The sequence below is a fragment of the Cyprinodon tularosa genome, unplaced genomic scaffold (genome assembly GCF_016077235.1).
Source record: "Cyprinodon tularosa strain WSP-4 unplaced genomic scaffold, ASM1607723v1 ctg4, whole genome shotgun sequence".
NCBI classification, from domain to species: Eukaryota; Metazoa; Chordata; class Actinopteri; order Cyprinodontiformes; family Cyprinodontidae; genus Cyprinodon; species Cyprinodon tularosa.
The window spans coordinates 2,605,001-2,632,435 of NW_024039118.1; the positions used below are offsets into that span (position 1 = coordinate 2,605,001).

The 27,435-nt window shown below is 38.5% G+C and overlaps 1 protein-coding gene across 1 annotated transcript in view; it reads right to left on the minus strand.

The window, feature by feature from the left end:
* Window positions 1-136: 136 nt before the first annotated feature.
* ube3c (ubiquitin protein ligase E3C) overlaps window positions 137-27,435 on the minus strand; it is a 35,882-nt gene continuing 8,583 nt past the window's right edge. Inside the window, exons 11-24 of the mRNA XM_038297922.1 lie at window positions 27,096-27,283; window positions 23,958-24,044; window positions 23,707-23,864; window positions 22,406-22,632; window positions 18,593-18,697; window positions 17,930-18,017; window positions 16,655-16,752; window positions 15,454-15,586; window positions 11,956-12,203; window positions 7,519-7,731; window positions 6,259-6,447; window positions 6,111-6,177; window positions 5,343-5,473; window positions 137-1,342 (exon numbers count right to left, since the gene is read on the minus strand). Of these exons, the coding sequence (XP_038153850.1) occupies window positions 1,172-1,342; window positions 5,343-5,473; window positions 6,111-6,177; window positions 6,259-6,447; window positions 7,519-7,731; window positions 11,956-12,203; window positions 15,454-15,586; window positions 16,655-16,752; window positions 17,930-18,017; window positions 18,593-18,697; window positions 22,406-22,632; window positions 23,707-23,864; window positions 23,958-24,044; window positions 27,096-27,283 (2,103 nt within the window). The 3' untranslated portion in view covers window positions 137-1,171. The remainder of the gene's footprint in view (window positions 1,343-5,342; window positions 5,474-6,110; window positions 6,178-6,258; window positions 6,448-7,518; window positions 7,732-11,955; window positions 12,204-15,453; window positions 15,587-16,654; window positions 16,753-17,929; window positions 18,018-18,592; window positions 18,698-22,405; window positions 22,633-23,706; window positions 23,865-23,957; window positions 24,045-27,095; window positions 27,284-27,435) is intronic.

Consider the following 27,435-nt stretch of genomic DNA (forward strand, 5'->3'; position numbering starts at 1 on the left):
TTTCTTAACTGGATGTTTCTTTAATTATATGTCAGAGGCCGTAAAACTCGGAGAGGAAATTTCCTCACAAAGCACCGTTTTATGTCTCGGTCATTACTGTAAATTACAAGTAACAAGAAAAACTAGAAGGCTAATGGATGGAAAATGCTAAAAGAAAAGCGGATTTATTCATATCCGTATTCCGTCTCTTCACCCAGTTGGTACACGGGTCATCAGAAGGACACAAACCTTCATGTGCTGATCAGGTGAAAAGATAGCTCATCCAAGCAGGTACATATGGGAACAGAAACCAACCTGTACAAATAACACATACATGGATCATACAAGAGCTGTTTAAAACATATACATATTCACAAAACTGTGATTATATATTGCTTTCCTCTACCTCACGCCAACAAAATCAGTCTTCTCCTAGATCTCAGTGTGCACACTTCCAAATGTTTTTTTTAGACAAAAATAATTACAAGTTACAGCGCCTTGCAAATATTTTATACCGCCATCCATTATTTATTGAGTTTCTGTGATACTGCCTGACCAAGTACATTTCAGAACATATATATTTTTCTATACAAATTATACTCTGAAAGCTGTGGCACACATTGTTATTATCTTTAACTCATTATTGTAATACTCAGATTTAATTTTATTTAATACTTAGTGTTGGTCTAAAATACAGTAAAGTTAGTTGTAATGAAATTGAAAAGTTTAAGGGGTACAACTACTTTTGCAAGGCACTGTAAGCTTGGAAAAAACACAAACAGGAATTTCAAACCTCTACATGAAAACATTTGTTAGCACTAGGCATAGCTGCTCCCCGTCTGCAGCCCTTAGTGCACCACAAGGTGGCTTTAGAATACCCCTTTTCTGTCATAATGCCTTTTCCATACACTATTTTTAAGAGGGGGTGGAGATGGCATTGTCTAAGCTCCCCTGATGCAACACTGTTTTCCTGTATGGTTCTCAAACATTGGTTAAAAATGTCTTAAAAACAGGGGCTTAAAAATAAAAAGTTTCCTCTATGCTTCCCCTCTTTTTGTTCTTTTCCTTGGCACGCACACTCACTCTTAGAAATGCATAATAAGTCAGTGCATCGTTTTCCTATTAATCCAAAGCCACCTAGGTGGCATCGGGTCCGTCTCTGCAGGCAGAGAAGGCTAGGCTGCGGCTCGACTCAGCTCAGCTCGAACCCTGCGCTCGACTCGATGGCGTATAGCAGCTTGCTCCTCATCAGGTGCTGGTCGCAGAACTCGGGGAGCTTGAGCAGGTTCATGCAGGTGCTGGCTGTAGGCAAGCGCTCCAGGTCATTTCCACCGTTGTGAATGCAGAAGGCTGGATAAAGCTCCTGAAGACAAACAGAAAATGGGGGAAAAAAAGTGTAAATAATGTCTCAATGACGCATCATCTCAAAGTTTTATATTATTACGTTTTTAAACAAGTAAAAATGGAGACATGATTCACTGAAATAAAACAAGTTTTATTTAATTCAAACAATTGTTCTGATTGTTATTTCAGCAGGGTGAGTGGGCGGAGGCTGCAATTTGTTCCTGATCAGTGGGGAGCAAACGTTAATATGAGGTAGCTGGTTGTGAACAATAAAGCACAATTCAGATACACCAACCAACCAACCAGCTATCAGTTCTTAGCCTTCATATAAACAGCTATATCTGTGTATAGAGCAATAATTAACTTGCTAATGAATTAATGTGCATTTCTTAATAAAAGCCATGAATTAAAAGAAAGCATATGAAGTGTAATCTTTTTTTATTTTTATTACAGATTTTGAACCAGAAGAGGCTAAGAATATAGGTTGCTTGCAGAATTCTGGATAAAGCATTTTTACAGAGATTCTTCACCTTAATCGCACATTTATAGATTATTTATAATTAATTGGATCTATTGTTTCGGCTTTCGTTTAATTACATATCTACACATTTCTCTAATAGTTTGACCATATCCATTTAGCCTGTTAGCTTGGGGTTCCCCAGTTTAAAACAGCTCACTGTCAGGTAAGATTGTTTTTAGCACAACTTAGTAGCTTTTCCACTTATTGCATTCAATGATTGGAAAAATATTCGTTTCCGTCATCGTTCAGGGGTCATCGAGCTGAAAATTGGACAACTTCAAAAAAGGCCAGAGAATTCCTTTCTCCATCTCTGTAAACAATTTTATTCATTCTTTATTTCTGGTCAGCTCTGTGAATCTACAAACTAAATACTCTACCACCTATAAAACAATTACTGAAGCGTATTCAGCATTGATGAAAGTTTTATAGCACACGCTAAGATTGCGTGTTGCTTCCTAACAATCTCTCCAATGCCAGTGACGTCCCTGGTGTTAATTTGCAGTTTGAGGTGGATGAACGTCTTCATCCACCTCAAACTGCATGAAGCATGCATCAACATGTGTCAGTAATGATCCCGATTTCCAAACTCATTCCGATTAAGCAATAAATGTCAAATTCCACCAGTAATTAAATGTGCCAAGAGCCAAATGTGTGCAGCAGAAGTATAAATTTAGGAAATCAGCTTAGGGCTTTGAAAGCTACTGAGGGGGGGACGGTTGACCCTTGGCTGGGACTCTGAAAGGATGGTCGTTTCATGTTGTCCATCTGGCCTTTTTTCAAATCAGACCTTGCAGCTGATGAAGCCAATTCTTCTGCAAACTATGACGCTGACGGTTTCCATCACGAACAAACTACTAGGCCCAGATTTCACCACGATATTTAACTTTAGAGTTTATGTCCCTCTGGCTACACTTACCCAATTAAATGGTTCTTCAGGGGTTCTGCCATAATGACCCCATTTTTCTGACAATTACCGTATTAAACTATCATTGCTTATTGAAAAAGTATCATTACCACAACTATCATTTTGAGACGGGGGGGGGGGGGGGGGGGAGAAAAAAAACACAGCTTCCATCATCTTTTTTAAATGGCTTCTCCTGACAGAGCTATTTCTCCTCTAATGAATCCTGGGCAGTTTTCACGACAGCTAATTAAGGCTTAGCTGGCTCGAGCTGAGGGCCAGGTCAGGGGCCACTCCCCCACAAATTACCACCCTTTAACACTCAGTGAGACATCTGGGTGGGCGGGGGTCTCTATCTGCACGCTGGCCAAAGTCAAATTTAGTAAATGAGAAGGAGGGGATCATTCAAAGCCTGACAATTTAAAGGTGACTGTTTGCTCCCAACTCTAAAGCAAGATGAAGATCTACAAAAGCAAGGCAGCAATAACTAAACTAAATCACACGGTCATATTCAATGAATTGGAATACTAATTGATAAGGCTTCTTTGAAAGATAAAAGTTTTTGAAACCAACCTGTAAGCAGCTAAGACGCAATTATTCATGAAGGCCCAAATTTTGTTGTAGGTAACGGACAATATTCCCTCTATTTTTTTTTTTATAAGCTCAAAGTATGAAATCAGAAAAATATCAGAAAAAGGCCAACAAACATCTGCCTGTATGAATTCACTATCTACAACACTTAGTGAACTGTGTTACACAAATAAACATTCTAATCTATTTAAAACCATATCACAGAGACTCACAAAAGTATTCACTCCCCTAGATTTTTAACATTTTTATTGTCAATTGTTTCGATAAATGGTAATTTGATAAACAATAAATGGCTATGAAGATGTTTTACAAATAAAAATCTCATGTCAATAAAGCCCAAAGCAACCTTTAGAGGTCACCTAGTCAATAAGCAGAATAATGTAGATATCACTTATACTTTGTTCCTTTGGTGAAGCATAGCAGTGGCAGCATCATGCTGTGGGAATGCTCTTCCCAAGTTAGAGCCACAATAGATGTTTTAAGAGCCTTTGAATGTGTGAGAATGTCCCAGTCCAAACATACATTCACTTGAAAGACCATGGCAGCAGCTAAAAATGTCTGGTCACAGATTTGAATACCCTGAATACAGGAAGCATGGTGGTAGCTGCATCACACTGGGAATGCCTTTGATCAGCAGGGATGGAGGCTGATCGAAGTAACTGGGAAGATGAAGGAATGCAGATAAGATATTAGGTGGTGGCAGCCTAGTTCTTAGGGCATAGAGCCTGGAATCCTGAGGTTCTGAGTTCGAGCCCCAGTCCCAAGGACTACCACTCTGGCTCTCTGAGGAAGACCCTAACCCCACACTGCTCCCCGGGTGCCCAACGATGGCAGCCCACTGCTCTCCAAGGGTATGGGTTAATTGCAGAGGAAAAATTCTCCAATGTGAGATCAATAAAGTTAAATCTTATTATTATTATTATTATTATTATTATTATTCATAAATGCAAAGCAATCCAACAGGAAACAATTTGTAATGGGGAGGAGGTTCATCTCCCAGCAAAAATGACAAAATATTCAGCCAGAAGTACAATGGAAGGGTTCATAATAAAGCTTATATTTGTATTACAAGGGTCCAATCAAAGTGCAGACCCTTAATACCACCAATAATTTTTGGTAAGAGTAGAGAATTGTTGATCTCCATCCATCTGATGATGCTTTTCAAAAAGAGAAATGAGTAAAAATGTCCAGTCTATAAATGTACAAACCTGGCAGATTCCTACAGATTACAGGACTTAAAGCTGTAACTGCAGTGATACAAAATACCGACTGTTTGTTTATCCTCCAAAAAGTGTTGGTCTTTCACAGAAATGATCAAATGATTCATAAGTGTTGGTTATTTGCAAGGAAGTTAAAAAAAATCAAAAGGCCCTTTTCTAAGGCACTGTATGATTGCAGCTTCAGTTGGGACAAAGTGAGGCATAAAAACTCTTTAATTACGCTCACTAACGTTTTCTAGTATTTCTCAGTACCTTTTTAACTGTCCCATAAATCCAGTCAATGAAAAGTCTAAATGGCTTCCAATTAGGACATCGTTTTAGATATAATTTGCTGTAATGATTCAAGACTTTTAAAATGATATTCAGTAGCAGACAGATTTAATTCCTTGGCAAATTCATCTGAGCAGCTATTGCTGCTTTCAGCCGTGTGACCCATTAGAAAAAAAAGGTGACGAGTTTAACCATTTACCAAGTTCAAAATGACAATATTTGTCCAACTGATATTTCCAGACGCACACAGAGCTGCAGACAGACTCCTTCAACAGAGGAAGGTCACGAACTATAACACAATAGTCAACGTGGTGATAAGAGTTTACCACAGCTGCCTTCTCTGAGCGCAGCTAATAGGAAAATGATCATTATGAGGGTTCTTATCAGTCTGGGTTTTTTCAGGACATGCACATTAAGACAGAGCCCCAACTTCTGTCTGGTTCAGAAAACCTGCTTCAAATAGCAGCAACGGATGAGTACAGAAGGAGGGGGAAGTTTGCTTCTGGTTAACACTCACCTTAAAGCCCAGCAGCGGAGGTCTGGAGCAACTAGTGACAAACTTTAACAGTTTGCGCTTTTCTTCATCTGTAAATCCTTCAACCACTTCCCAGAAGATCTGGATAACTGGATGAGTAGCAGAATATCCACCTAAAGGAGATTAACGATTAACATAAAACATATCATTTGAACTGCTATTTGTCAATTTGCTTAATCAAATACAAAAACAATGAAGATAGCTTAAAATCTATATTGCACAAATGCAGGAAAAAAATAGATATTGATGCCAGATCATCAAAATAAAAGTTTTATCAATTCTTTAGAGATCTGGATTTAAATAATAAAAACATAAAAAAATAATGAATCTTTTGAATTTAGGTTGAAAAGGTTTCAATGGTAATGTGAAGCCTACTATTATAATTTTATATCCTATATATGTTTGAGGTTGATGGGTCTGAAAGAAAAACGAACCTTGACCCAAACAGGCCTATGCAGAAAAAACACCACAGCACCAAACACCTGGTCTGTTTACCCAGAAATTTCTATGTCTTAATAACTCTACTATGTGATGAGGCAACTAAATTAATAAGGAGTTCAAACGTGTACAGAAGAGAAAACAAAACAAGCATTTAAACTTTTTCAAAGCCTTAAAAATAAAGCTCACTTTCAATGATAATGTCTTATTCACTCTTAAAGTAATGCTTATATATCTAAACTCCTACGGTTTTGTCCATAAACACCTGCATTACTGTGTTTCTCATTATGGTGCAATCCAAATAAAACCTACCTGAATAGTTTGTGAAGTTTTTTAGGTCATCGAGACAAATCGGAACATGCGCTCCAGATATCAGCACCTGTCAGGATGAGGCAGGCAACATGTTTTTCTTTTCATCATGTATTTTTATAAAAAGCCTTTTATGTCAGTAGTTCAATACCTGAATTTCCTGCTGATCAAACATACGCAGCCATTCAAGGTTGACCACATTAGCCAGACCCTGTCTGAAGGCCAGGCAGTGAGGCCTGATCTGCTTGTTGAGCCTGTAGTCAGCCACTAAATGGATGTAAGCTATCCGGTTGGCTGTTGTCACTGGGATATCTTTTCCTCCCAGCTTCAGTTCAACCACCTGCAGGGAGAAAAAAAAAACCAACAACATAAACCTAAATAAAAAAATTACAAGACAAAATTCAAAGATCATATTTTGTAACGCTGTCAGAATAACTTGGCAAAGGAAAGGACATTTTAAAATTGGCAAATAGTCATATTGATATGTTTTAAACTAAAAAAAGTTAACTTATTTCTTGTTCAATATATACTGAGATTAAATAAAAAGTTTGATACGGTTTCTCAAAGTTGTATTAATTCTAACCAACATACCTCCGTTCATTTATCTGATGATAAATAAAGCCTCAGAAACATTTTCATTAACTTAAAAACCACACACCTAGCCAAAAAATTTACTCAATGTTGACGTACTCTTGAAAGAGACAGGAGAAATGCTTTTTCGCACTGTGGTCCACCTAATCTGCTCATTCCCGTAGCCCTGCTAACTCTAACAGTCAGGAATCCATTTTCTGCCTTTTCACCTCCCCACCAGAGTCTGATTATGTGCTAATGTAAGAGAATTACCTCTGTTATCTTGCTAGCTTTGGCTATCTCTCAGGGGCAAATGCAGGGCAGACTGCTCCCGGGTGTGCTTAATCTTTCACAAATTGTTTTCCTCTATCGCGCTCTATTTGGTGACCAAAAGGGCCATATTGTCACTCTGCCGTTTCAGGTGCTGTTTGAGAAGAGCTAATAGGACACGTTAAGGCCCTGAGCAAACAGGGGCCCCGCGTAGTGATCAGGTCTGAGCAAAGCTGAGCATGTCGCTTCAGCATTGAGCTTTAAAGAGAGAAAGGAGCATGCTTAAGGGCTGTTGGCTGCTTCCGTCATGCCTGGTGTGATATAATTAGTGGAGCGAAGGGCAGGCGGAACGGTCAACAGAGCTTCTGCGTCCCCCTGCACTGCAGCAGGGCTTAGAGCGACAGAGCTGACGTGCTTTATCTCTGTCAGGGCTGAGAAGTGGCGCATCAGGCGGGAAATGAATTATTAACGCCACAAAGAGAAACCAAACAGGAGGAAGAAACAGAGCTGAAAAACAAATACAGAAGAGCTGTTCATTCTACTCGGTGCTAGCATTTCCACCAGCATTTACCTGAGCTTCTCCCAGATCGTTGTTGACCACGGTGAAGTTGAGACCCAGCTCTTCCACATCACCCTCATAGCTCTTGAGGAACAGAAGGTTGCGATACATCTCGGGGTCTAAAGAGGCCAGGTGGTGGATGTCGACATCTGCGCTGGTTCCCAGAAGTTTGGATAGGAAGAAACTAGCAAAAGGCAGCTCCACCAGCATGTTCTCATAGAGAGCCTGAGGAAAAGGAGGAGATCAGTAACAGGAACCTTGAAGTTTTTCCCTTTTTGATCGGTTACAATCTCAAAATATAATGTATTTATGGGATCATTAATTAAAGCAGATCGAGATTAAGTGGACGGAAAAACAGTTCATGGGTCTCGTATTTATTGAAATAAAAACCTGAAAAATGAGCAGTCTACATTTATATAACCAATTCTTTTTCTAGTAACAACTAAACGCTGCAGTTATTTCTCTACCACTTTTACGGATGTAAAAACTAAAATGTCTGCCATTCTTTCTTATGAAGTTGCCCAAGCATCAATAGTCTGGTGAGTATATTGTAGAGACAGGATAACTTTCAAGACTGTCCTATTTTAAACCCCAACACTTTATCAATCAGCTTCCCTGTCCCTTTCAGATCAGTTTCTCAGACTTTTTCAGCAACAATCTGATTACCAGTTACTGTTCTGTCTCATCACCTTAGAGCTTTATAAAGCATTTGTCTATTATATCTATCACACTAGAAGTTTCGTAGTCACAGAATATGAAAATATCTTAAGGTTAGGATTTTTTTGGGTCACATATTGATACTGTATTTTTTTTTCCTCTTTAACATCAATGGAAATAGAATGACAACAGTCTGCATCAAGCACATTATCAAACTTCCTGCCCAATACTTGAGATTTACAGCAGTAAATCTGATCGGCTCAAAGCGTTTCAGATCAAAACACAGAGTCCAATCAATCTTAACCATACGGGCTTCATCTTTCCTTGATTCAAACTTTATAAATGCCGATTCTCACCTTGACCCTAAATGCAATTAAGAAGCGCAACCGGGCAGGTGACTCATAAAACCCCTAAGCTAATGTACTGGAATAGTTCGAAAAAGAGCCTATTGGAGACATTAAAATATACAGGCCCTTATAAATGATAGCGCTAAAAACCCTGACCGCATCAGCTAAATGGATTATAAATCTAGAGGATTTCCATAATGCATGCATCTTAAACACACACGAATGCATAAATCACGCCTATTTTCTAAACACAGGTTAACTACGCAACTTCAAACATTGTCTATTTTTTATGCAAAATAATCCACTTAGTGTTACTCCCGGGCCGGCACTAATTTCAGACCATATGCGCTGCGTGGCCCCTTGAAACCTATCAATAACACTTGTGCCGGGAAGAGGCAGCAATAAGTATATGGAAAAAACTCGTAGCCTTATTTTTTCAATGCCACCAGCCTTATTTATGAGTGTTTATTGCCAGAAATTGTGCCAAAATGACTTGGGTTGGAAAGAATTAATTATTATGGCCGGGGGCCTTTTAATATAAGTGAGTGCAGTGGCAACGCAATTAAAGCGGATCGCAGCACCATCAGGTAGAATAAATGCCAACTGTATTGCAGGTGCGTTCTGTTAGCTGCCAAATAAATTCCCTAATTTACAACATTATGAATCAATAAAATTATAATGCCTTTCAAACGCATCTTTATCAGAGAAGCAACACTTTCACACCTCAGAGGAGAGGATGCTGTTCTGAAGGAGGATCGGAGCGATTGCAAAGTGAGAAGAACTGCCGCTGATGAGGGCGGAGGTTCGGTGCTAACGAGATGGGGAGAATCTCTCATGGCGCGTATCCGCCGCATGAGAAATAGGAAGAGTGCCGACACTCTCTGTGATCAAAAGAGCTCCAATCTTTAGGCCCAAGCCACAAATGCAAAGCAGCCTGCGTGCATGTTTTCAATATGTGAAGCTTAAATCTTTCAGTCCTGTCAGCGGGGTGGACAAGTGAAGAAGAGGGATGATGGCCGGCCTCTATTCTGATGCTCAATCCCATTTCAGTGAGTACCCCAAGACAAGCCACTCCCGCCTGTAATACATCACCTCCACAACAATGGCACGCCTCGGACATTAATTAAGAATATTAATCTCCTGTGTCCTTTGAGCTGCAGTGTGCGCTGCGCACGCTGCGGCAGCGGTGATGCAATTCCAATCCATATAAACGGCTTGCCTTTTATCCAGGCAATAACGGCACTAAACAAATATCAATACGCCTATCAAATGGCCACTCAAACGTCCATTTTTATGGAGAAAGAGGAACTTAAGGTAGGGTTAATTGAAAGTCAAATTCAAATTAATTTCCCTCAGCCTAATTGCCTGGACCATTAGCCACAGAGAGCACAGTGCGATAGAGGCAGGAACCGTCGCAGCAGATTGATTGCTTCCCTTTTTAACAGAACAGATGAAAAAGAAATACCAGAAGAGGCGGAGCACAAGCCACGATGCCCCAGTAAGCGGACGACACCATCTAATACTGTTTGAGAGAAGAGCTCTTGGATGTTCTTGACTGTAAAACAGATCAAAATGCTATTACCACATGCTTTGAACGCTTATTTATGTCCTGTCTTTGTGAGGCTGCTGATTTAATGCTGACCAAATGCAATCGCTACACAAACAAGAGGTAGGAATCATCCACTAATGGAAGTCCTAATTGAGAGGTGACCGCTTGTCATGAGGTAATTCCTCTTCGTGTTGCGATGATAGCTCCCTCACGAAAGGCATCTTCATAAACAATCACCACCACATGCATTAGGGATGATTTAAAAACATTAGGCTCTAATAAACAGCTGCATCAGAGGAGAATCACAGCAGACAAAAACCACTGTTGTCTTTTTAAAGAGTTTAATTCAAGCTGTAACCACAGTAGAAGTTTTAGGAATAACTAAAGTTTATATGTACACAAATAAATGATAGCTTCATAGTATTCCAGAGGAAATGTTTGGTGCCCTGAAAAGAATTTTGAAAATAAAATATAATTTTGCTCTAAAAAATTCCATACTATAACATTCTTTTAACTTTTCTGCCGTGACAAGTCAAATAGCAACATTGAGCTGTGTCTAGCTGTGACTACTTTAATAACTCAGGCATGGTTATCGCAATTAGAGGCTGATCTTCAGAAGGGTGAGACACGTGTAGAGGAGATCTTTAAAGAAGGAGCAAAATTATTTGGGTTTGCAATTTAGTATACAACCATTTTTTGTGTTTGTAGCTTTATCAATACGTAGCTAATATTCTAATGTCCAAACCGCTCAGATTCATGGGTCGAGGTTATGCAAACATAAACATTTACATGTGCAGAGCGATTTTCCAAATCTGAGCTAAACTGCAGGAGCAGTTTGGATGTCTTTTTCACTACTTCTGAAGGTTTGATACAAACTAGCACAATCTCTATAAAATAAAAAATAAATTACTGGAATAAAGATGGTGTTATTTTCATTAAATGTTAACAGAATAAATACCTTTATTGTCCCAGAATGGGGAAATTAATCGTGGGAAATTAAAACAGCCTGCAAAAAATATTCCTTGCGGTGTGAAAATATTCACACTGGAAGAAAATCTTGGTTTTAAGTTTTTTTCTCTCTCTCATTTTAAAAAAGCACAAACATTTCAACTGTTTTAAGACAACGCTGTTTTAGAATAGGGGCAATCAACTGGTACAGACAACTTTCTCATGTTTTATATATGAACTTTACTGTTTTACTTTTGTTTTTTATTTTACTTTTGCTCTAACACTTATATATATATATATATAGAGAGATTTTTTTTGTATTATACTTAATATTTTTAAATCATTTTAAAAATTATCTCCAACTAGACAGCTTAGAGATTCATTTTTCTTTTAAGGCCACTCAGCTTGTTGAACAGGCATTCTGCTCATTTTAATGGGCGGGACTAAAACAGTTAACACATCTTAACATTTACTAAGTAATCTTTGTAGATCACCCACAACGCACCCACTAAATGACCAAACCTTTGAAGATCAGACTTCTAGCATTTCTAAAATCTGATTTCCCAAAAAATCTACTAAATATGGTACCAAAATCCGTTAACCCAGCATGGAGTTTGAAGGTTAACTTTACTCTTCCCTTTCTTCCTATTATCTGCTAAAGGTCTTTCTCTCCCTCTTGCAACTCAAATCTTTCCTTTAAAATAGATCCCAACATCTCTGCATCCTCTGGCTTAACAAAGTCTTCAAAAATTAAAATAGCTAACTTTGTTCTTTCTTTCCTCAATAACAACCCATATAATAGTATGTCATAGGTTTCTTGGTGACAGTCATTATGATGCGCTCACTGATATTTTTTATTTCCCTCTGGCCATCTTTAAGTAATTTCCCTCTGGGATTATTAAAGTATTTCTGATTCTGATTTAATCTGATGAATGTGCAAGGGCTAACCTTTCCAAGGATCCTGCCCAGGAAGTAGTAGTGTCTCGTGAAGGAGTCGCCCACCAGCATCTTTGCAGCAGGGTTGGGAAACAACAAGCCCTCATTGGTAGTCTTGAAGAAACCTTGGTTTGGATTAAAGCCTGATTTCAGGAGCTCGTTGAGGAACTCGCGAAAGATGCCGCCTCCGTCAATGCCGGCTTCATCCAGACCATGAGCGTTGAGAAGGTGGACTCGAATCCTCTTCTTAAGGTCTGGTTCTGATCGGTTAAAAAATGTCAAAATTGATTATGGATGAAGAAGAAATGCATAATTTTATAAACTGTATTTTTACCTTTATAATCACAACAATTTAATTTTTAGTTCTTGAACATCATCATAATTCCCTTTTCTTTGCTTTTCCATAGCAGTTGTAGATATTTCTGACATTGACATTTGATTTTAAAAAAGAACCTTCCAAGTGTATGATGGTTATTAAGAATTTTTTTCCTCCTGTGGGATCTCAGGATCAACAAAACAGTAACTCTTAAAGTTGATTTTTTTTTTTTTATTTTTTTTTTTTTTAGAATTGCCATGGGATGTGTGTCAAATTAATTTATAAAGTAATGATACCTGATTGCATTTATTGAATCAGAAAATAAAGTGCCAGCAAAAAATATTCAGATGATAAATGTTTCTGTTTCTGCCACAAACCCTAATGCATCTACTGGGATTTTATCTAATAGACTCAAACACAACGTAGAGCCCAGCTTTGAGTGAGAGGAAAAAAACGCAGCATAAGCAGGCCTCTGTATTTGCTCCTGGTTCACAGCCATCTGCTTCAGTTCACGACTTATCTCCATTTCCACCGCTGCATACCTTTTGACTACTTTATCTTTAGGCTGTTTGTTCTCTTTTAGCTCTAAATCACAGTAATTTATTTGGATTTTATTTGAAAATCACTCCTATCAACATTTCAGTGCAGGTACCACTTGTGATACTCGTCTGTTTCACCCTGAAAACCATTTTCACATGTTAGAATGGTCCAGTCAAAGCCCACACCTAAATGATAACCTGCAGCTTAAACATTGAAGTTGGTAAATGTTCCGCATTTAGTCTGTTTGAGGTGAAGTTATTTAGGAAGAAATAGGCAGATTATAACATACTAACAGAGACATGCCATTAAAATGTTCAGATTGTTACTTATAAGACGTTACTTGATGCAACTACTTTGATACTTTGAGTTGCTCTCTAATCAAATCTATGAAGACTTCTCCAAGGATCTGTGGATCCTTTGAAAACAGCAGGAAATAAAGGAAAGTTTAGCAAGAATAGATTTTACCAGACTGTTATAAAGGTTTTCCCATAAACAAACACTTGTTTATGAGAATAGAACATTCAGATCCATTCCATACAGGTCATCTTTCAGGATAATAAAGGTTGAGCTATAAATCAAATCAGCCCTAACTTATAGACACACAAATGATATAGATCATGTCTTCAACCTAGGTCTCCTCCTACTCTTTTTAATCAGAGTGCACCCCCCGACATCACCAAAGTACCCTTTCAAATTCAACCGCAAAAGAGGTGGCTTAAAATAATTGATTCGCCTTTTATGTGATCCATTATAATAATCACAGTCCCAATTATGCTTTACTGAAATTCAATACCCTGCAGGAGGAGGGAGGTAACCTTCATCCTCCATGCAAACTGGAACCCCGGGCCTCAATATGGAGTCTTTATAGACCTTCACGAGAGTTTCAGTAGCAGCGTGGGCATCTACAGGTGCTGGTCATAAAATTAGAATATCATGAAAAAGTTGATTGATTTCAGTAATTCCATTTAAAAAGTGAAACTTGTATATTATATTCATACATTACATACAAACTCATATATTTCAGATCTTTATTTTGTTTAATTTTGATGATTACAAATGACAACAAATGAAAATCTCAAATTCATCATATCAGAAAATTAGAATATTACTGAAGACCAATAAAAACAAAGGATTTATAGAAATGTTGGCCAACTGAAAAGTATGAACATGAAAAGTATGAGCATGTACAGCACTCAGTATTTAGTTGAGCCTCCTTTGGCCTGTATTACTGCAGCAATGCGGCGTGGCATGGAGTCGATCAGTCTGTGGCACTGCTCAGGTGTTATGATAGCCCAGGTTGCTCTAATAGTGGCTTTTAGCTCTTCTGAATTGTTGGGTCTGGTGTATTGCATCTTCTTCTTCACAATACCCCATAGATTTTCTATGGGGTTAAGGTCAGGAGAGTTTGCTGGCCAATTAAGAACAGGGATACCATGGTCCTTCAACCAGGTACTGGTAGCTTTGGCACTGTGTGCAGGTGCCAAGTCCTGTTGGAAAATGAAATCTGCATCTCCAAAAAGTTGGTCAGCTGCAGGAAGCATGAAGTGCTCTAAAACTTCCTGGTATGTGGCTGCGTTGACCCTGGACCTCAGAAAACACAATGGACCAACACCAGCAGATGACATGGCACCCCAAACCATCACTGACTGTGGAAACTTTACACTGGACTTCAAGCAACGTGGATGAAGTGCCTCTCTTCTTTTCCTCCAGACTCTGGGACCTTGATTTCCAAAGGAAATGCAAAATTTACTTTCATCAGAGAACATGACTTTGGACCACTCACCAGCAGTCCAGTCCTGTTTCTCTTTAGCCCAGGCAAGACGCTTCTGACGCTGTCTGTGGTTCAAGAGTGGCTTGACACAAGGAATGCGACAGCAGAAACCCATGTCTTTCATACGTCTGTGTGTGGTGGTTCTTGAAGCACTCACTCCAGCTGCAGTCCACTCTTTGTGAATCTCCCCCACATTTTTGAATGGGTTTTGTTTCACAATCCTCTCCAGGGTGCGGTTATCTCTCTTGCTTGTACACTTTTTTCGACCACATCTTTTCCTTCCCTTCGCCTCTCTATTAATGTGCTTGGACACTGAGCTCTGTGAACAGCCAGCCTCTTTAGCGATGACCTTTTGTGTCTTGCCCTCCTTGTGCAAGGTGTCGATGGTCGTCTTTTGGACAACTGTCAAGTCAGCAGTCTTCCCCATGATTGTGTAGCCTATAGAACTAGACTGAAAGACCATTTAAAGGCTTTTGCAGGTGGTTTGAGTTAATTAGCTGATTAGAGTGTGGCACCAGGGGCCATCAATTTTGAACCTTTTCACAATATTCTAATTTTCTGATATGATGAATTTGAGATTTTCATTTGTTGTCATTTGTAATCATCAAAATTAAACAAAATAAACATCTGAAATATATGAGTTTGTATGTAATGTATGAATATAATATAAAAGTTTCACTTTTTAAATGGAATTACTGAAATCAATCAACTTTTTCATGATATTCTAATTTTATGACCAGCACCTGTAGTAAACCATTTCTGCCTTGTGTTCGTCATTAAATTAAGGAAATCATTAATGCATATGGACTTCTTAAGTTGAATGCAACTCACACACAATCACATAACTGTGCTTTTACTGAAATTACAGCGACACTCGTCTCACCGTTTTCTGGGGATAGTTTATCGTAGGCGTCTTCGTAGATGTAGTTGCGTCTAATGGTTACATTGATGCCGTCAGGGAACGGCCCATCCCCCTGCACGTCCCGTTTGTCCACCGAGATCAACCGCTGGAAGATCTGGTGGGAATAAATCGTTTCAGTTGAGCTTAATATACAATTTTACCGTAGGTAGATGCAAAAACTATAAATGCTGAAAAACATCCACCAAAGAGCTTTATGCCGGCAAAAATTGAAAAGAGCTTTTTAACTTTAACCCATTATTCATCATAAAAACCTCAGAAACAAAGATAATTGAACGTTTCTTCAAGTATTAAAAAATAAAGCCTTTGAACAGCATGACTAATCTTGAGGATAGAAAGAAATGTAAATTTGGTGTTTCTCTGTGTTTTATTTGAACACTTTCATACCAAGTTCTCCAACCAGTCCAATAAATAACAACTAAAATATATATTTTTTTTTTATGCAAAGGCTTATTTAAGATGATAAAAATAGGCTACGCAAGTTAAATTCAATGAGAATTTGTTGCTTCACTAAATAAACATTATATGAGCGCTTCAAGTATAAAATATCTGCGTGAGATGGTGACATTAAAACAGGTGCAGACCAAAACCAACGCGTTTATAGCTGCTATCCAGCAGATTTATAACAGCTTCCTACCCAGTCATCCTCATCGGTCTCTCCCTCTCCACCTTAATCGCTATTGTCAATATTTTGAAGCATTTCTAAAGCCTGTTTCACGGTTAGATTTCTTTTGAAAATTAATTTTATGTATTAGCCAACGTTTTCTCAGTAGAGTGTTGGTTGCTAGGCAATGGTAAAAATCAATTGCGGGAAGAATTTACAATGCAACTAATAGAGCCGCCAAATGATGGCTGTGGAAGATGGAGGTAAAATGAACCATATTTATTTTTTAGGTTTTTATTTTATTTAAAAAGGAATCTGAAAATGAAGAAAATATAAAAAAAAAGAAAAGTCAGTTAACATGACCATTATATTATTAATATAAATAAAGTTATTTCACTTCAAAATTTCAGACCTGTCAAAATGACTGCTTTGGGAGTTCTAGTGTTAATAGGAATCAATGCTCGCTGTCTGGTGAAACTAAATTAACTAGATCTAAATCTGTGATCTTGATTCAAAATAAAGGTTTGTGATGTTACTAAATGTAGCGCAGCAGTGAAATACCTTGACTCGCTCCTCAAACGGAACAACAAACGGAAGCTCTGTAAGGATGGCCAGGTGTCTCTCTTCAGACACAGAGAGCTGCGGAGGCTCCAAACCAACTGCAAGGATAAACACAAGTACAATATGTTGAACAAGAGCTTGTGTAGAAAAGCATGTAGTAAATATGTGAAGATGAAGATATATATACATACATATATATATATATACATACATACATACATACATACATACATATATATATATATATATATATATATATATATATATATATATATATATATATATATATATATATATATATATATATATATACAGTTGAACCGAAAAATTTTGACAATGCAAGAAGACTTTGGATTCAATGCTCTGTTTTTAAGAAAGCTGTTGAATAGTGAAAATAATGTTTTATGTATTTTCTATATCTAAAGAAGGTTTGAACAGCTGTGACTCTTAATTTATTAAACCCATCCAGGTTAATGTTTGCTTAGATTCAAGGTTTGGACGGATTAGCTCCAAGGAGGGGAAAAACAGCTCCGATCACTAAACTGCTCTTTACCCTTATCGTTCAAATGCAGCTCAATTATTCAGCTCAATTAGTCAACCTGATCTGCATTCTCCCATCAGGTTTCCATCTTTGAGGAGAAATATCGCCTTTGAGTGGTCAATACGGGGCTCATTTATCAGCACTGGGTCTGTCCATTTAAGGAAATGAGCAAAGGCCAGACAAACACATAGGCCAGATGTGGCTGAGTTCATCAGGTACTTTCACTCTAATTGAATTTATCTAATACGGGCTCCGAGTGGCATTAGGGAGATCATACACACATTGTTATCAGCCTGTTTTCACACTATAGGACACAGAAACGCAGATTAGTTAAAAGTGAGCCTAATGAGCCCTGCGTGAATCTGTGTTTCCATCTGAGTTAGGTTAAATGAGTCTGTGAAGACAGTGATTCGCATTGGCAAACATAGAGGCTCGGATTTCAGAAAGAAATCACTCATTTCCTGAGTCCACACAAACCCTAAAAATTCATAAAATAAACTATGTTTGTTTGAAAAACAACGACAGATAGAAAAAAAAATGTGTGATTAAAATAAATACATTTAAAGATTTACTTGACGACTCACTTGACGACACACTTTAAACACCTCTTAAAGAAATATAAAGATTATTTTTTATTTTATTTTATGAAGTTTAATGAGCATAAATACAAAACCTTTTGTAAAAACTCCATTATCTTAATTTAAAACAAATGGCTTAATGGTGGACTACAATACCATCCAGTGTAGACTGAAGAGGCCCAATGCGCCCCATCCGTCGTGTTCTCCACACGTGTCTCGCTGATGGGACATACAGCTGGGTGACCTAGACAGAAATAGGAAACGTAAAGATCCCCTTTTTCTTGCAGGTAAAGGATTACAGCTGCTTTAAGATTCAAAAACTAATTTAGCATAACATTTGACTTTTGTTGACTGAAACAGTCAAAATCTGATTTAATTTTCAAACATTTAGTAAGAGTTGCTGCCCTTTCCTTGCTTTTTGGAAAAGCAAGTCGGTCCTTGAGTGTCACTGTCCTGCAGCTTTTACATGCATCCCTGCTCCAACAGACCTCAAAAGGTCAAATAACCTCCTTGGCATGTTGGTAAGTTTAGCAGAGGCCTGGCCATTAACCATTCATTTTTTTTTTTTACCAGTTGTGTTGAAGAAGGGACGTATGCAAACGCTAAAGAAAAGTGGCACTTGAGGATTAACATTGCACGTACATCAGGGAAGCATGGCAAATTCTAAGATTAGCTTATCTTTGCTAAAATAGTATGCCTGAAATTACAATAGGGCAAACATAGTGGAAGCCATTAATTTATCCAGACTCTGATCAATCTCTCTAGATCTATCCAGTCTTAGGATAAAATATCTGAAGTTCTATAATGCAGGTTGAGCACCTTATCGGCTCGGATGTTGACCTCCTCAGACAGCCAGTGACCTGCCGGACAGAAAGGCCGCCGGATGTCGCGAGCTTTCAGCATCTTCACCAAGTTAGTGATGACCTGCGTTGTAGATCAAACACATACATCACATTAGCATATTAGCATAGCACATTAGCGACAGAAATATTCACTGCAGTCGAAAGCAAAGAGAGCAGTGAGGTCTTTTTTTTCCTCCTAATGTATTGACTTTGAACAGGATGGAGTGCTTCATCTTAGAGGGGGGAAAAAAAGCAATTTGAGAATTCAGCCATTAGTGCACCATTTATGGGGAGTATAAAAGAAAAACGACCTGTACCGTCCCTCAATGCCCAGCCTTGTTAATTAACAGCGAGGTCTGCTGACATTAGCCGTCGAACAGAGAACGCCAAGGCTTTACAATTCACCGTGCTTCGAGTACAAAACGGGCAGTCTAACAGGATGTTAAAAAGAAGTTAGTAAACTCTGATGTAACGTTGATGGTAGATAAAATTCTGTCATTTCTGTTGTCTCTGACTCTCCTTGGTGCCATTAAAAACCCTTTTCTGCTTATTTTTTTGCCAGAAAGTGAGCAGAAAAATCTAATTCCTATTAAGGAAGCATTTCTACAAAATATATTGCCATTTTAAAAAGCTTGTGTACCCTTTAACAGAGGACACAAGTGATGATAAAATTACAACTTACAAACTACAATAAAAACAAGACTTCCACATCCAACTATTGTGGGCTTCTTTTCTGCTATAGCAAAACACGTTTAGACACCTTTGAATAATGTCAAATATGTCATTGATGCAATAACATTCACAGCCAGTCCATTTCCATATAATACCCCTACTGGATTATCCCAATCGAAACCCTCCTCTATAAGGCATGTCATTTTCATAGAGCGACAATCAAAGCCGGCCAATCACCAGGAGGCAATAAGAGTCCGCAATAATGCCGAGTGCAAAATGATGTAAAAGGTGCGTGGAGATGGGCCGGGAGCAGATCCACCCTCTGACTCTGAGGATGAATAAGCATTCCTTAATTAGCCCATCGGGTTAAGTGCAAACCTTAATGGGCCTTTCCCAAACTCCGGCGTGACATCTCTCTCCAAACATGGCCAAGAAGAAAGTTCCATTAGCAATATTAATACAAGCTTAGTTGATCATTTTCATTCAATTAACTTCTTTCAATTAAATAGATAGCTCGACAATGGGGGCGATAAAAGATTGAGAGGGACGGCTGATGACACGAACCAAACATTAACGTGTTAGGGGTCAGTGGCGTTAAACCAACTGTAAATCCCACTGTTCAATTTGGAAAATGCATTTTCCCTGCTTCTCACTTCTTTAATGGGTCATTTTAGCTGACAGGAGGCCTTTGAACTGATCCTTTCTGAAAACTCCTCTGATGTGCTTTTGGTGTATAGTACACCTCCTTCCAAAAGCTCATGTTCACTCCCAACAGACAAAAACCAAAGTGACTTAAGCACCATTTGCTTCAATAAACAATAGACTGAGAAATTATCAAAGGTCTTGGCTGAGAGGAGTTCAGTTAATTCTGTTCTCTGCCTCATTTACCACCAGTAAACAACCAGTGGCTCTGCATCTTGTCCTTGTCCATATTTTATAAAACTTTGAATGAGAGAAAATCATTACAATCCTCTGCATCAACAACAATTGAAACTATCCAGTTCCCCTAAATAACCCAGCTCTGCATAAGGATATATCAAATATTTTAAGGATAAAGAGAACTAAGAGGTTTGGTAAATGTGAATGACTAAAAATGTTCTTGCATGAGGCTGGCTAATAAAAAAAAGTTACTAAATCTGTTTACGGGGAATGCTCTAGGATCTTTCCATCCATAAAGGAAATACATCTATATGTTTGATAAAAGTATATTTCAATCTTGATAATATGAGTATAAGTGATCATTGCTTCTAAATATAGGGTACAATTGACAATCTATTTGCACTACACACAGCTACAACCATTGGATAGTAGATCCACAAGTTTAGGGGATGAGTTTACAGGAATTTAACCATTCTTCCATAACTTTTTGTCCACACTAGTTTGTTGACGAGAATCCTGGCTCTCATCTTTTCCGATCTTAAATTTATTTCAAAGTCAGTTATAATCGAGGTTAGAGGTAACAAAAACTAAGGCAGAGTTCAATTAAGCATCTAACCAGAATACTATAACAGGTCTTATGGACCTTTTTGTATGGATTGCTCGTATATGTTCCAGAAAGTGGATATTCAAAATTTGTTCACAATGGGGCATGGTTTTAAAATTTGTTGTGAAGATCAATTAACCATAAACACAAACCCAAAAGCTAAAAACAACCTCTATATCACTAAAATTCTCTTTCAAGTAAAACATACATTTCAAATGCAGTAAACAAGGTTCTGTTTTTCTTTTCAATACCCCAAAGCCGAGTTACAGTCGACTGAGTTTGAAGATGGAGAAGAGCGATTTGTTATTTACCGAGAAGCTGCACCCGTCTTCACTGCTCAGTGGAGCCTAGTGGCCGCGTTGGCTTCTACCCACCGCATCCGAACAGCATGACTTGCACTGTGGTTTTTTATGGGTTGGGATGCAGCTGCTGACCCAGGACACGCCCTTCATGAAACTGGCAAAGTCACCGTTCGGCTAATTGAAGGGCCACATAAGGATTGGAGGTCTGTAGTGATGAACTGCTCAAAGTTGGGACGTTTTCATATGGCTTTAAATCGCTGAAGCTCCTTAGTTTACGGGGCACTACATTAGGCTGATCGATGGATAGTTCCAAACATGACATCACCGATTCATGTATAATACAGACTTAAATTGAAATGGAATATTAATAAAGACACTCTTTCACGACCATGGATTTGGGTGCGAGCAAGGTAGGCCTCCTAGATCACAATGTTACACCAGAAATTCATAGTCCTGGACTTGGGCCTTTTTACAAAATGTTTGTTTATGAAAACCATTTGCAGCTCAGTTGTTGATTGTTCCGTGGCATGGAAAGTGATATGGAACACCTTTTGCCTTCTAATGTAATTACGCAGTCTGTCCACGCAAACTGACCATTTTGCCCACATTGATGATAGGTACATGTCTGATTTTGTTTTTAGTAGGATATATATGTAAAAATAAAAAAATTAATTTATTATATATATATATATAATTTGCTTTCATGAAATTGAAGGGAGACAAATTACAAAATCTATTTTGAACTACACCACTCAGCCCTACAACCATGGTATATAATACCAGTTAAAGGGGATAAAAGGACAAGATTTAAACCAGGATAACAGCAGGATGTGCCCATATTTTTGTCCCTAACCACAAATAAGTTTTTAGTTGACAGAAATCCGTGCAAATCAATCCATCTTTTCCGATTCTTCTAAGAACATTTTTTCAAACATTCAGCTAAAATAAAATCTAACATGTTAAAAGGAACAAAAACATAACAGAGTTTCAACTTAAGACATCTAACCAAATAATAACAGGGGTCTATGCATTTATTTATGGATTTCTGTATAATTCCAAAGACGTGGATTTATTAATAGTATTTGTCAACATGAGCGGCCAGTTTTTAAACATTTGTTGTAAGACAATTAACCCATAAAACAAACAAAAACACCAAAAAGCAAGAAACAGATGCCATTTATATATTAAATTGTTTTGTCAATGTTAAATGTCAGTACATTTTCTAAATGAATGAAACAGAAGGTTTTTGGTTTTTCTTTGCAAATCTACCCAAAGTCGGTTAGAGGAATCTGACTTGAGTTTTGAAATGAGCAAGAGCTAGTTTGTTATTTACCTTGAAGAGCTGCACCCAGCGTTTCTGCTCAGCCTGGATGCGCTGCTGGACCTCAGCGTTGGTCTTCACGCCCACGCTGCGGAAGGCAGCCATGTACTCCTCCCTGTGCTCTGCTTTAGTTTCAGGGTAGGCAAGCTTGATGATTCCCAGACACGCATCCCTCAGACAACGGGACAAAGTCACCAGTTCGGCCAGAGTGAAGGGCATCATAGAGGACTGCATCGGACCTGCTCAGAAGGAGAACATGCTCAAAGCCTTGGAACATGTTTTTTATTTTATCTTTAAATCTCAGAAAACTAAACACTTATTTAACAGGGGGCACTGAATTAAAGGCGACCGATGGAAGTTACAAACATGACATCAAACCAGGGATTACATGCTACTGATCTATGCACTTAAAATGAAAGAGAAATATTAATAAACACTCTTTCAGACTCATAAATTGGGGCGAGCCTTTAAGGTAGCCTCCTAAGGACTTTGTCGAACCAAAATTAGATTTTAACCCACAGAAAATTATCAAAAGTCTGGACTTTGTCCTTTTAACACATGGTTATGCTTTTATTTGAACCATTTCAAAGCAGCTCCAGTTAGTTGTTGTCCGGCTGGAAAGTGAATCATAATCCTATCTCAGTATTTTGCAGCTTCTAATGTAATTACACTCCAGTCATTTCCCCACCAACTCTGACCAGCTTCCCACAGTTGGATGCTGCGACCACTGTGTTTCTACGTAACAATATTTTTTTCAGGAGGATGCATATTGTTACTTTTAAGACACATTGAGTTTTTGCATAAAGGACAAAAAGTTAGATTTTGACTTCATGTCAAGAACTCATTTTCTCTGGTCCTAATGATGCAGTTAGTTCACCGAGGTTCTTTAAGAAACCTGGGGCATTTCCAAAACACTGAAACTAAATCACAAAAAGGTTTGCTTCATAACTAGTACATTTACTTCTGAGGCAACTGGAAGTGGTATTAGAGTAACGAGATGCGAATGCACACACACCAGATTTCTTTTTTTTTTTCTTTGAGGAAACCAAACTTCTTTTTTTTCCCCCATGTGCTTTGTTGTGATGGTGAATCAAATTGAATTCCAATAAAATGTTTTTAAAAATTAATTCGAATACAAATGAGTATATATATGCAAGGCCCTATAATAAAACCTATACAAAATCTCAATGGTAATTAACAAAAGATAATAAGGACACTAACTTTTCACATTTGAGCACAAAGACTAGGAATGTTACTTCAGATCATAATAGATCTATGTACAACCATGCTTATTAGATTGACATAACCAGTACCTTCAATTTCATGCCCGAAGAATTCACTGTCATGGACAGAAATAAGAGAGTGACTGAAGAGAGAGCTGAAGAGGTAAAAGAGTGGGATGATTCGGTTTGAATCTTCAAATGACATGGGAGAACCTCGGGAGATCAGCTGGAGCAGTGGCACCATGGAGCTACGGAGGAAAAACACAGATAAGAAAAAATTAGGCATGATAAAACTAGTGGCTTTATGGGTCACAGAAACATGCATCAACACAGCATCTTACCCAGTGATCATTTTTGTTGTCATGGAGGTTATCAGGTGCCAGAGATGCCTCAGGAACCGAGTATTGAAAGCTAAGCTGTACAGGAGTCTGCAACAGATGAATTAATAACCCAGGGTTCATCAAAAAGATTCAAGACCCAAATGCATTAAAGGGAGTTTAAATGACACAATCAGTGCTAGAAGCAATAAAATTACTCTCAGCCAAACGGTCTGCAGCATGGGGATTGTTAACTCGGACTCGTTTATCAGGAGACACAGAAAAGGATGAAGACATTCTAACCAAACATTTCACTTAGAGAATTTTCCTGGCCTTTCCCTCCTTTTATACTTTGCAAAGGGGGCAAAAGGAGATTAAATGAGCCATTAAGCTTTATTTAGGCGAGGCACCTTCCATTAGTAAACTAGTTGCTGGCGAGGGTGCCCAGCTCAGGTCATAAACAGCCCCGCTGGCTTCCTGCTGGAGCCCCCCATTTAAGATAATGACCAGGGAACTAGGACAATAGGAGGAGGGGCACCCTGGTCCTTTCCGTGACCCCTGAGTACTAGCATGCTTCCACACTCAGGTCGAATTAGTCAAGAATCAGCAGCCACATACCTCCCTGTTATTTCTCAAGACTTGCCAGGTTGTGGCAGGAAGGTGTGAAGGGCTTCTTTGTTCCAGAGGGTGTTTGTTTGTGTATATAGACGGTGGAATTGCACCACTTTTCACACCGAGGGTAAGTAAAGGTGACCATAGTGTGGTAAGTAAGCTAAAAAATAAAATAAAGTGTCTGTGAATGGAATAGCCCCTCGCCATAGGATTGACAGCTGTAAAGAAGCTATCCTTTAACAAGGCAGCAACTAAAAGAGAGACAACAAAGGAGAGAGAACATCCAAATTCAAAATATAAGCCTTTAAATTCCATCCGTTCCTTTCAAATACATCAAAGCTCATTCAGAAATCCTAAATTAGAAATGAACATTAGGGGGGCAAACTGTCAGGTGAACCCTCAATAAGGCTTGAAAAATGGCTGGTGTCGAGCACAGACCATCTGTCAGTGCAACAAGGCTCCGAAGAGAAGCACGGAGCAGCGCTGGGGGCTCATAACAAGCCCGGCTGGTGTTTGATTGAAACGAGAAACAAAGCACTAAATGCCAGCTGACCTGCTGATTTACGGCCGCGCCCCTCCCCGATTTCAATCACGGAATGAAGCGCTAATAAACAAAGTCAAAGAATCAAAAGGAAGGGTGCGTGTATGTGTGCGCGTGCGAAAAGTGTCTTGATAAATAATGTCTGGATCGTTTCATTTCACTGTGATGAAAAGGGAAAAAAAAAAACATGGAGGACGTGGGTTGGGTCAGACTGGAAACCACAAAGCCAGAGTGAGTTTCTGCCTCCATGCAAAAAAGATCTACATGATCATTACTTCACAGCAACTCAGAAATCACACCAACTATCTAAAAGTAAATGTGGATCCCTTCCATCAAAGGGGAACCCGTTAGCAGATTAGTGCTGAGCTGGGAAATTACACCACATATCTAACTTAAGCAATTAAAAGGGAAATTGCAAGACTGTCATCAGAGCGAACAGAAGCTCCATTCACTAATCAAGTCAAATAAAATTTAAAAAATATTTTAAAAAATTACTTAGAATAAAGAAATGTTAAACACTTTTCCATATCTACTACAAAGGAAGTGTGCTGGGCCTCCTACATGCTGCCAGTCTCTTCCTTTTTTTGCTGTTAAAGCAGTAAATCAAGACCGGGATGCAATTTGCTCCCCTTAGCCTCTTGTAAAGCTATCCCGTCCGCTCCTGCAGTGATTAATCTTTCTACGTGAGCTAATTATTTTGTTACAGATATCCAATAATGATGGAAGACGAAGGACAAGATTTATGATAAAAGTGGGGAAGAGAAGGAGGAAGCTGTAAAAGAGGACAGAGACCAACCAATCCTCAAGAACTCTGCAACATTAAACCAAACTACGAGGTAAATTTAGTATCCAAGGAGAGCCTTTTCCCCCATTTATTGCTGGAAAATGGCTAAAACACAGTCAGCTTGGATGAGAAGCATAAGTAAGCATTAATTTGGGAGACTTGCCACTGATGATCAATTGGATTTGTTCTGTACTTTGACTGTGCCGTTCTAATTCATTAAGATCTCTCTAACCATGTACAATAAATACCAACATCCTCCTGTTATACTTAAATATGCCTTATGTTCTCATTGCATAGAGCTGATTTAACACATGTGGACATTTTCTGTCTTTTCTACATATTTTTTTAAGTATTTGTATTGTTTTTTTTTTTCTTCGCCTGTTTATTGGCATTCAAAGTGTAGAGCAAAGGAAGAAGTTTATTACAAAGGGAAAGTTGACCTTGTGTAGAACAACAAATGTGAAACTGGACTGAAAATGGTCTCATGTTGGATCTTTTCCCCTAATTGCTCAGTTTTCAACCTCAGCCATATTTCAGATCTATTTTGCCATCCATGCTAAAGAAAAGCATACTCACAGCATCATGCTGCCACTGCCATTTTTCACCTCAAGGATGACAAACAGCAACAGCTTTGTGCTACTCACAGCTTTTTGGATTTAGATTAAAAATATCGATCATAGTCTCTTCTTTGTGACTGTGTGTTGTAGAAAACCCTGTTAAAACACTGAACTGTGTGGTTACAATGTGTTAATGGGATAAAAAGTGTGTTTAGGACAGTCTGTAGCCTCTGAAAATATACACAATTCCCTATCAGATACATTTAAACTGCCAGGTAAAGACTCCATGAATGATTAACTCCACTGGATTACCGCCCACAAGGCTGAGTCTAGCTCACTCCATGTTAATGTCATTAATGAGGAAAAGGGTTCATTTCCTCTCATCCAGAATGAATGGCTTCCCTGACATCTCTACCGGTTATAAATACCAGTAGGTACAGACCAAAGATAACTGCCTGTCGAAATCCCCTCCTAAGCTACACAGCCCAAACCCCAACAGAAACAAAAACATGTTTACTCAGTTAGCGAAAGGCTCCTGCTTGTGTATCGTTGACTGCAGAATTCACAGAAACATTTTTTTTATGTTGTGTACAACAGTGTTGAAATAAGAAGCCTAATTCTTTAGGTTCTTACTAATGAGAAGATGTAGTTTGGGCCTTTTTTCCTACCTAACTTTAGGAACCATTAGACGATGTTGCACCATGAGTGTGTGACAAATGGATGCCATCATGGTGAAGACTTCCTCGCGGACTGTATCCCCCCAAACCAGGTTCAGCAGCGCGTTGGTTTGCCGCTTCGTGTCCAGCTTGTGGACGCATTCCTCCGTTATCAGCTGCACAGAAATCCGGCTGTTGTCCTAACAGATACCAAAGGAGATGCTGTTCATGACAATGGGCTTAAGAGTCCACAAATGAAAGGTGTTTTGCTTCATCATCAAAAATCTGCTCAATTTGGCAAATAGGTTTTTATCCAATAATGACTTATAAGAGCAAGTCATATCCTATTGTT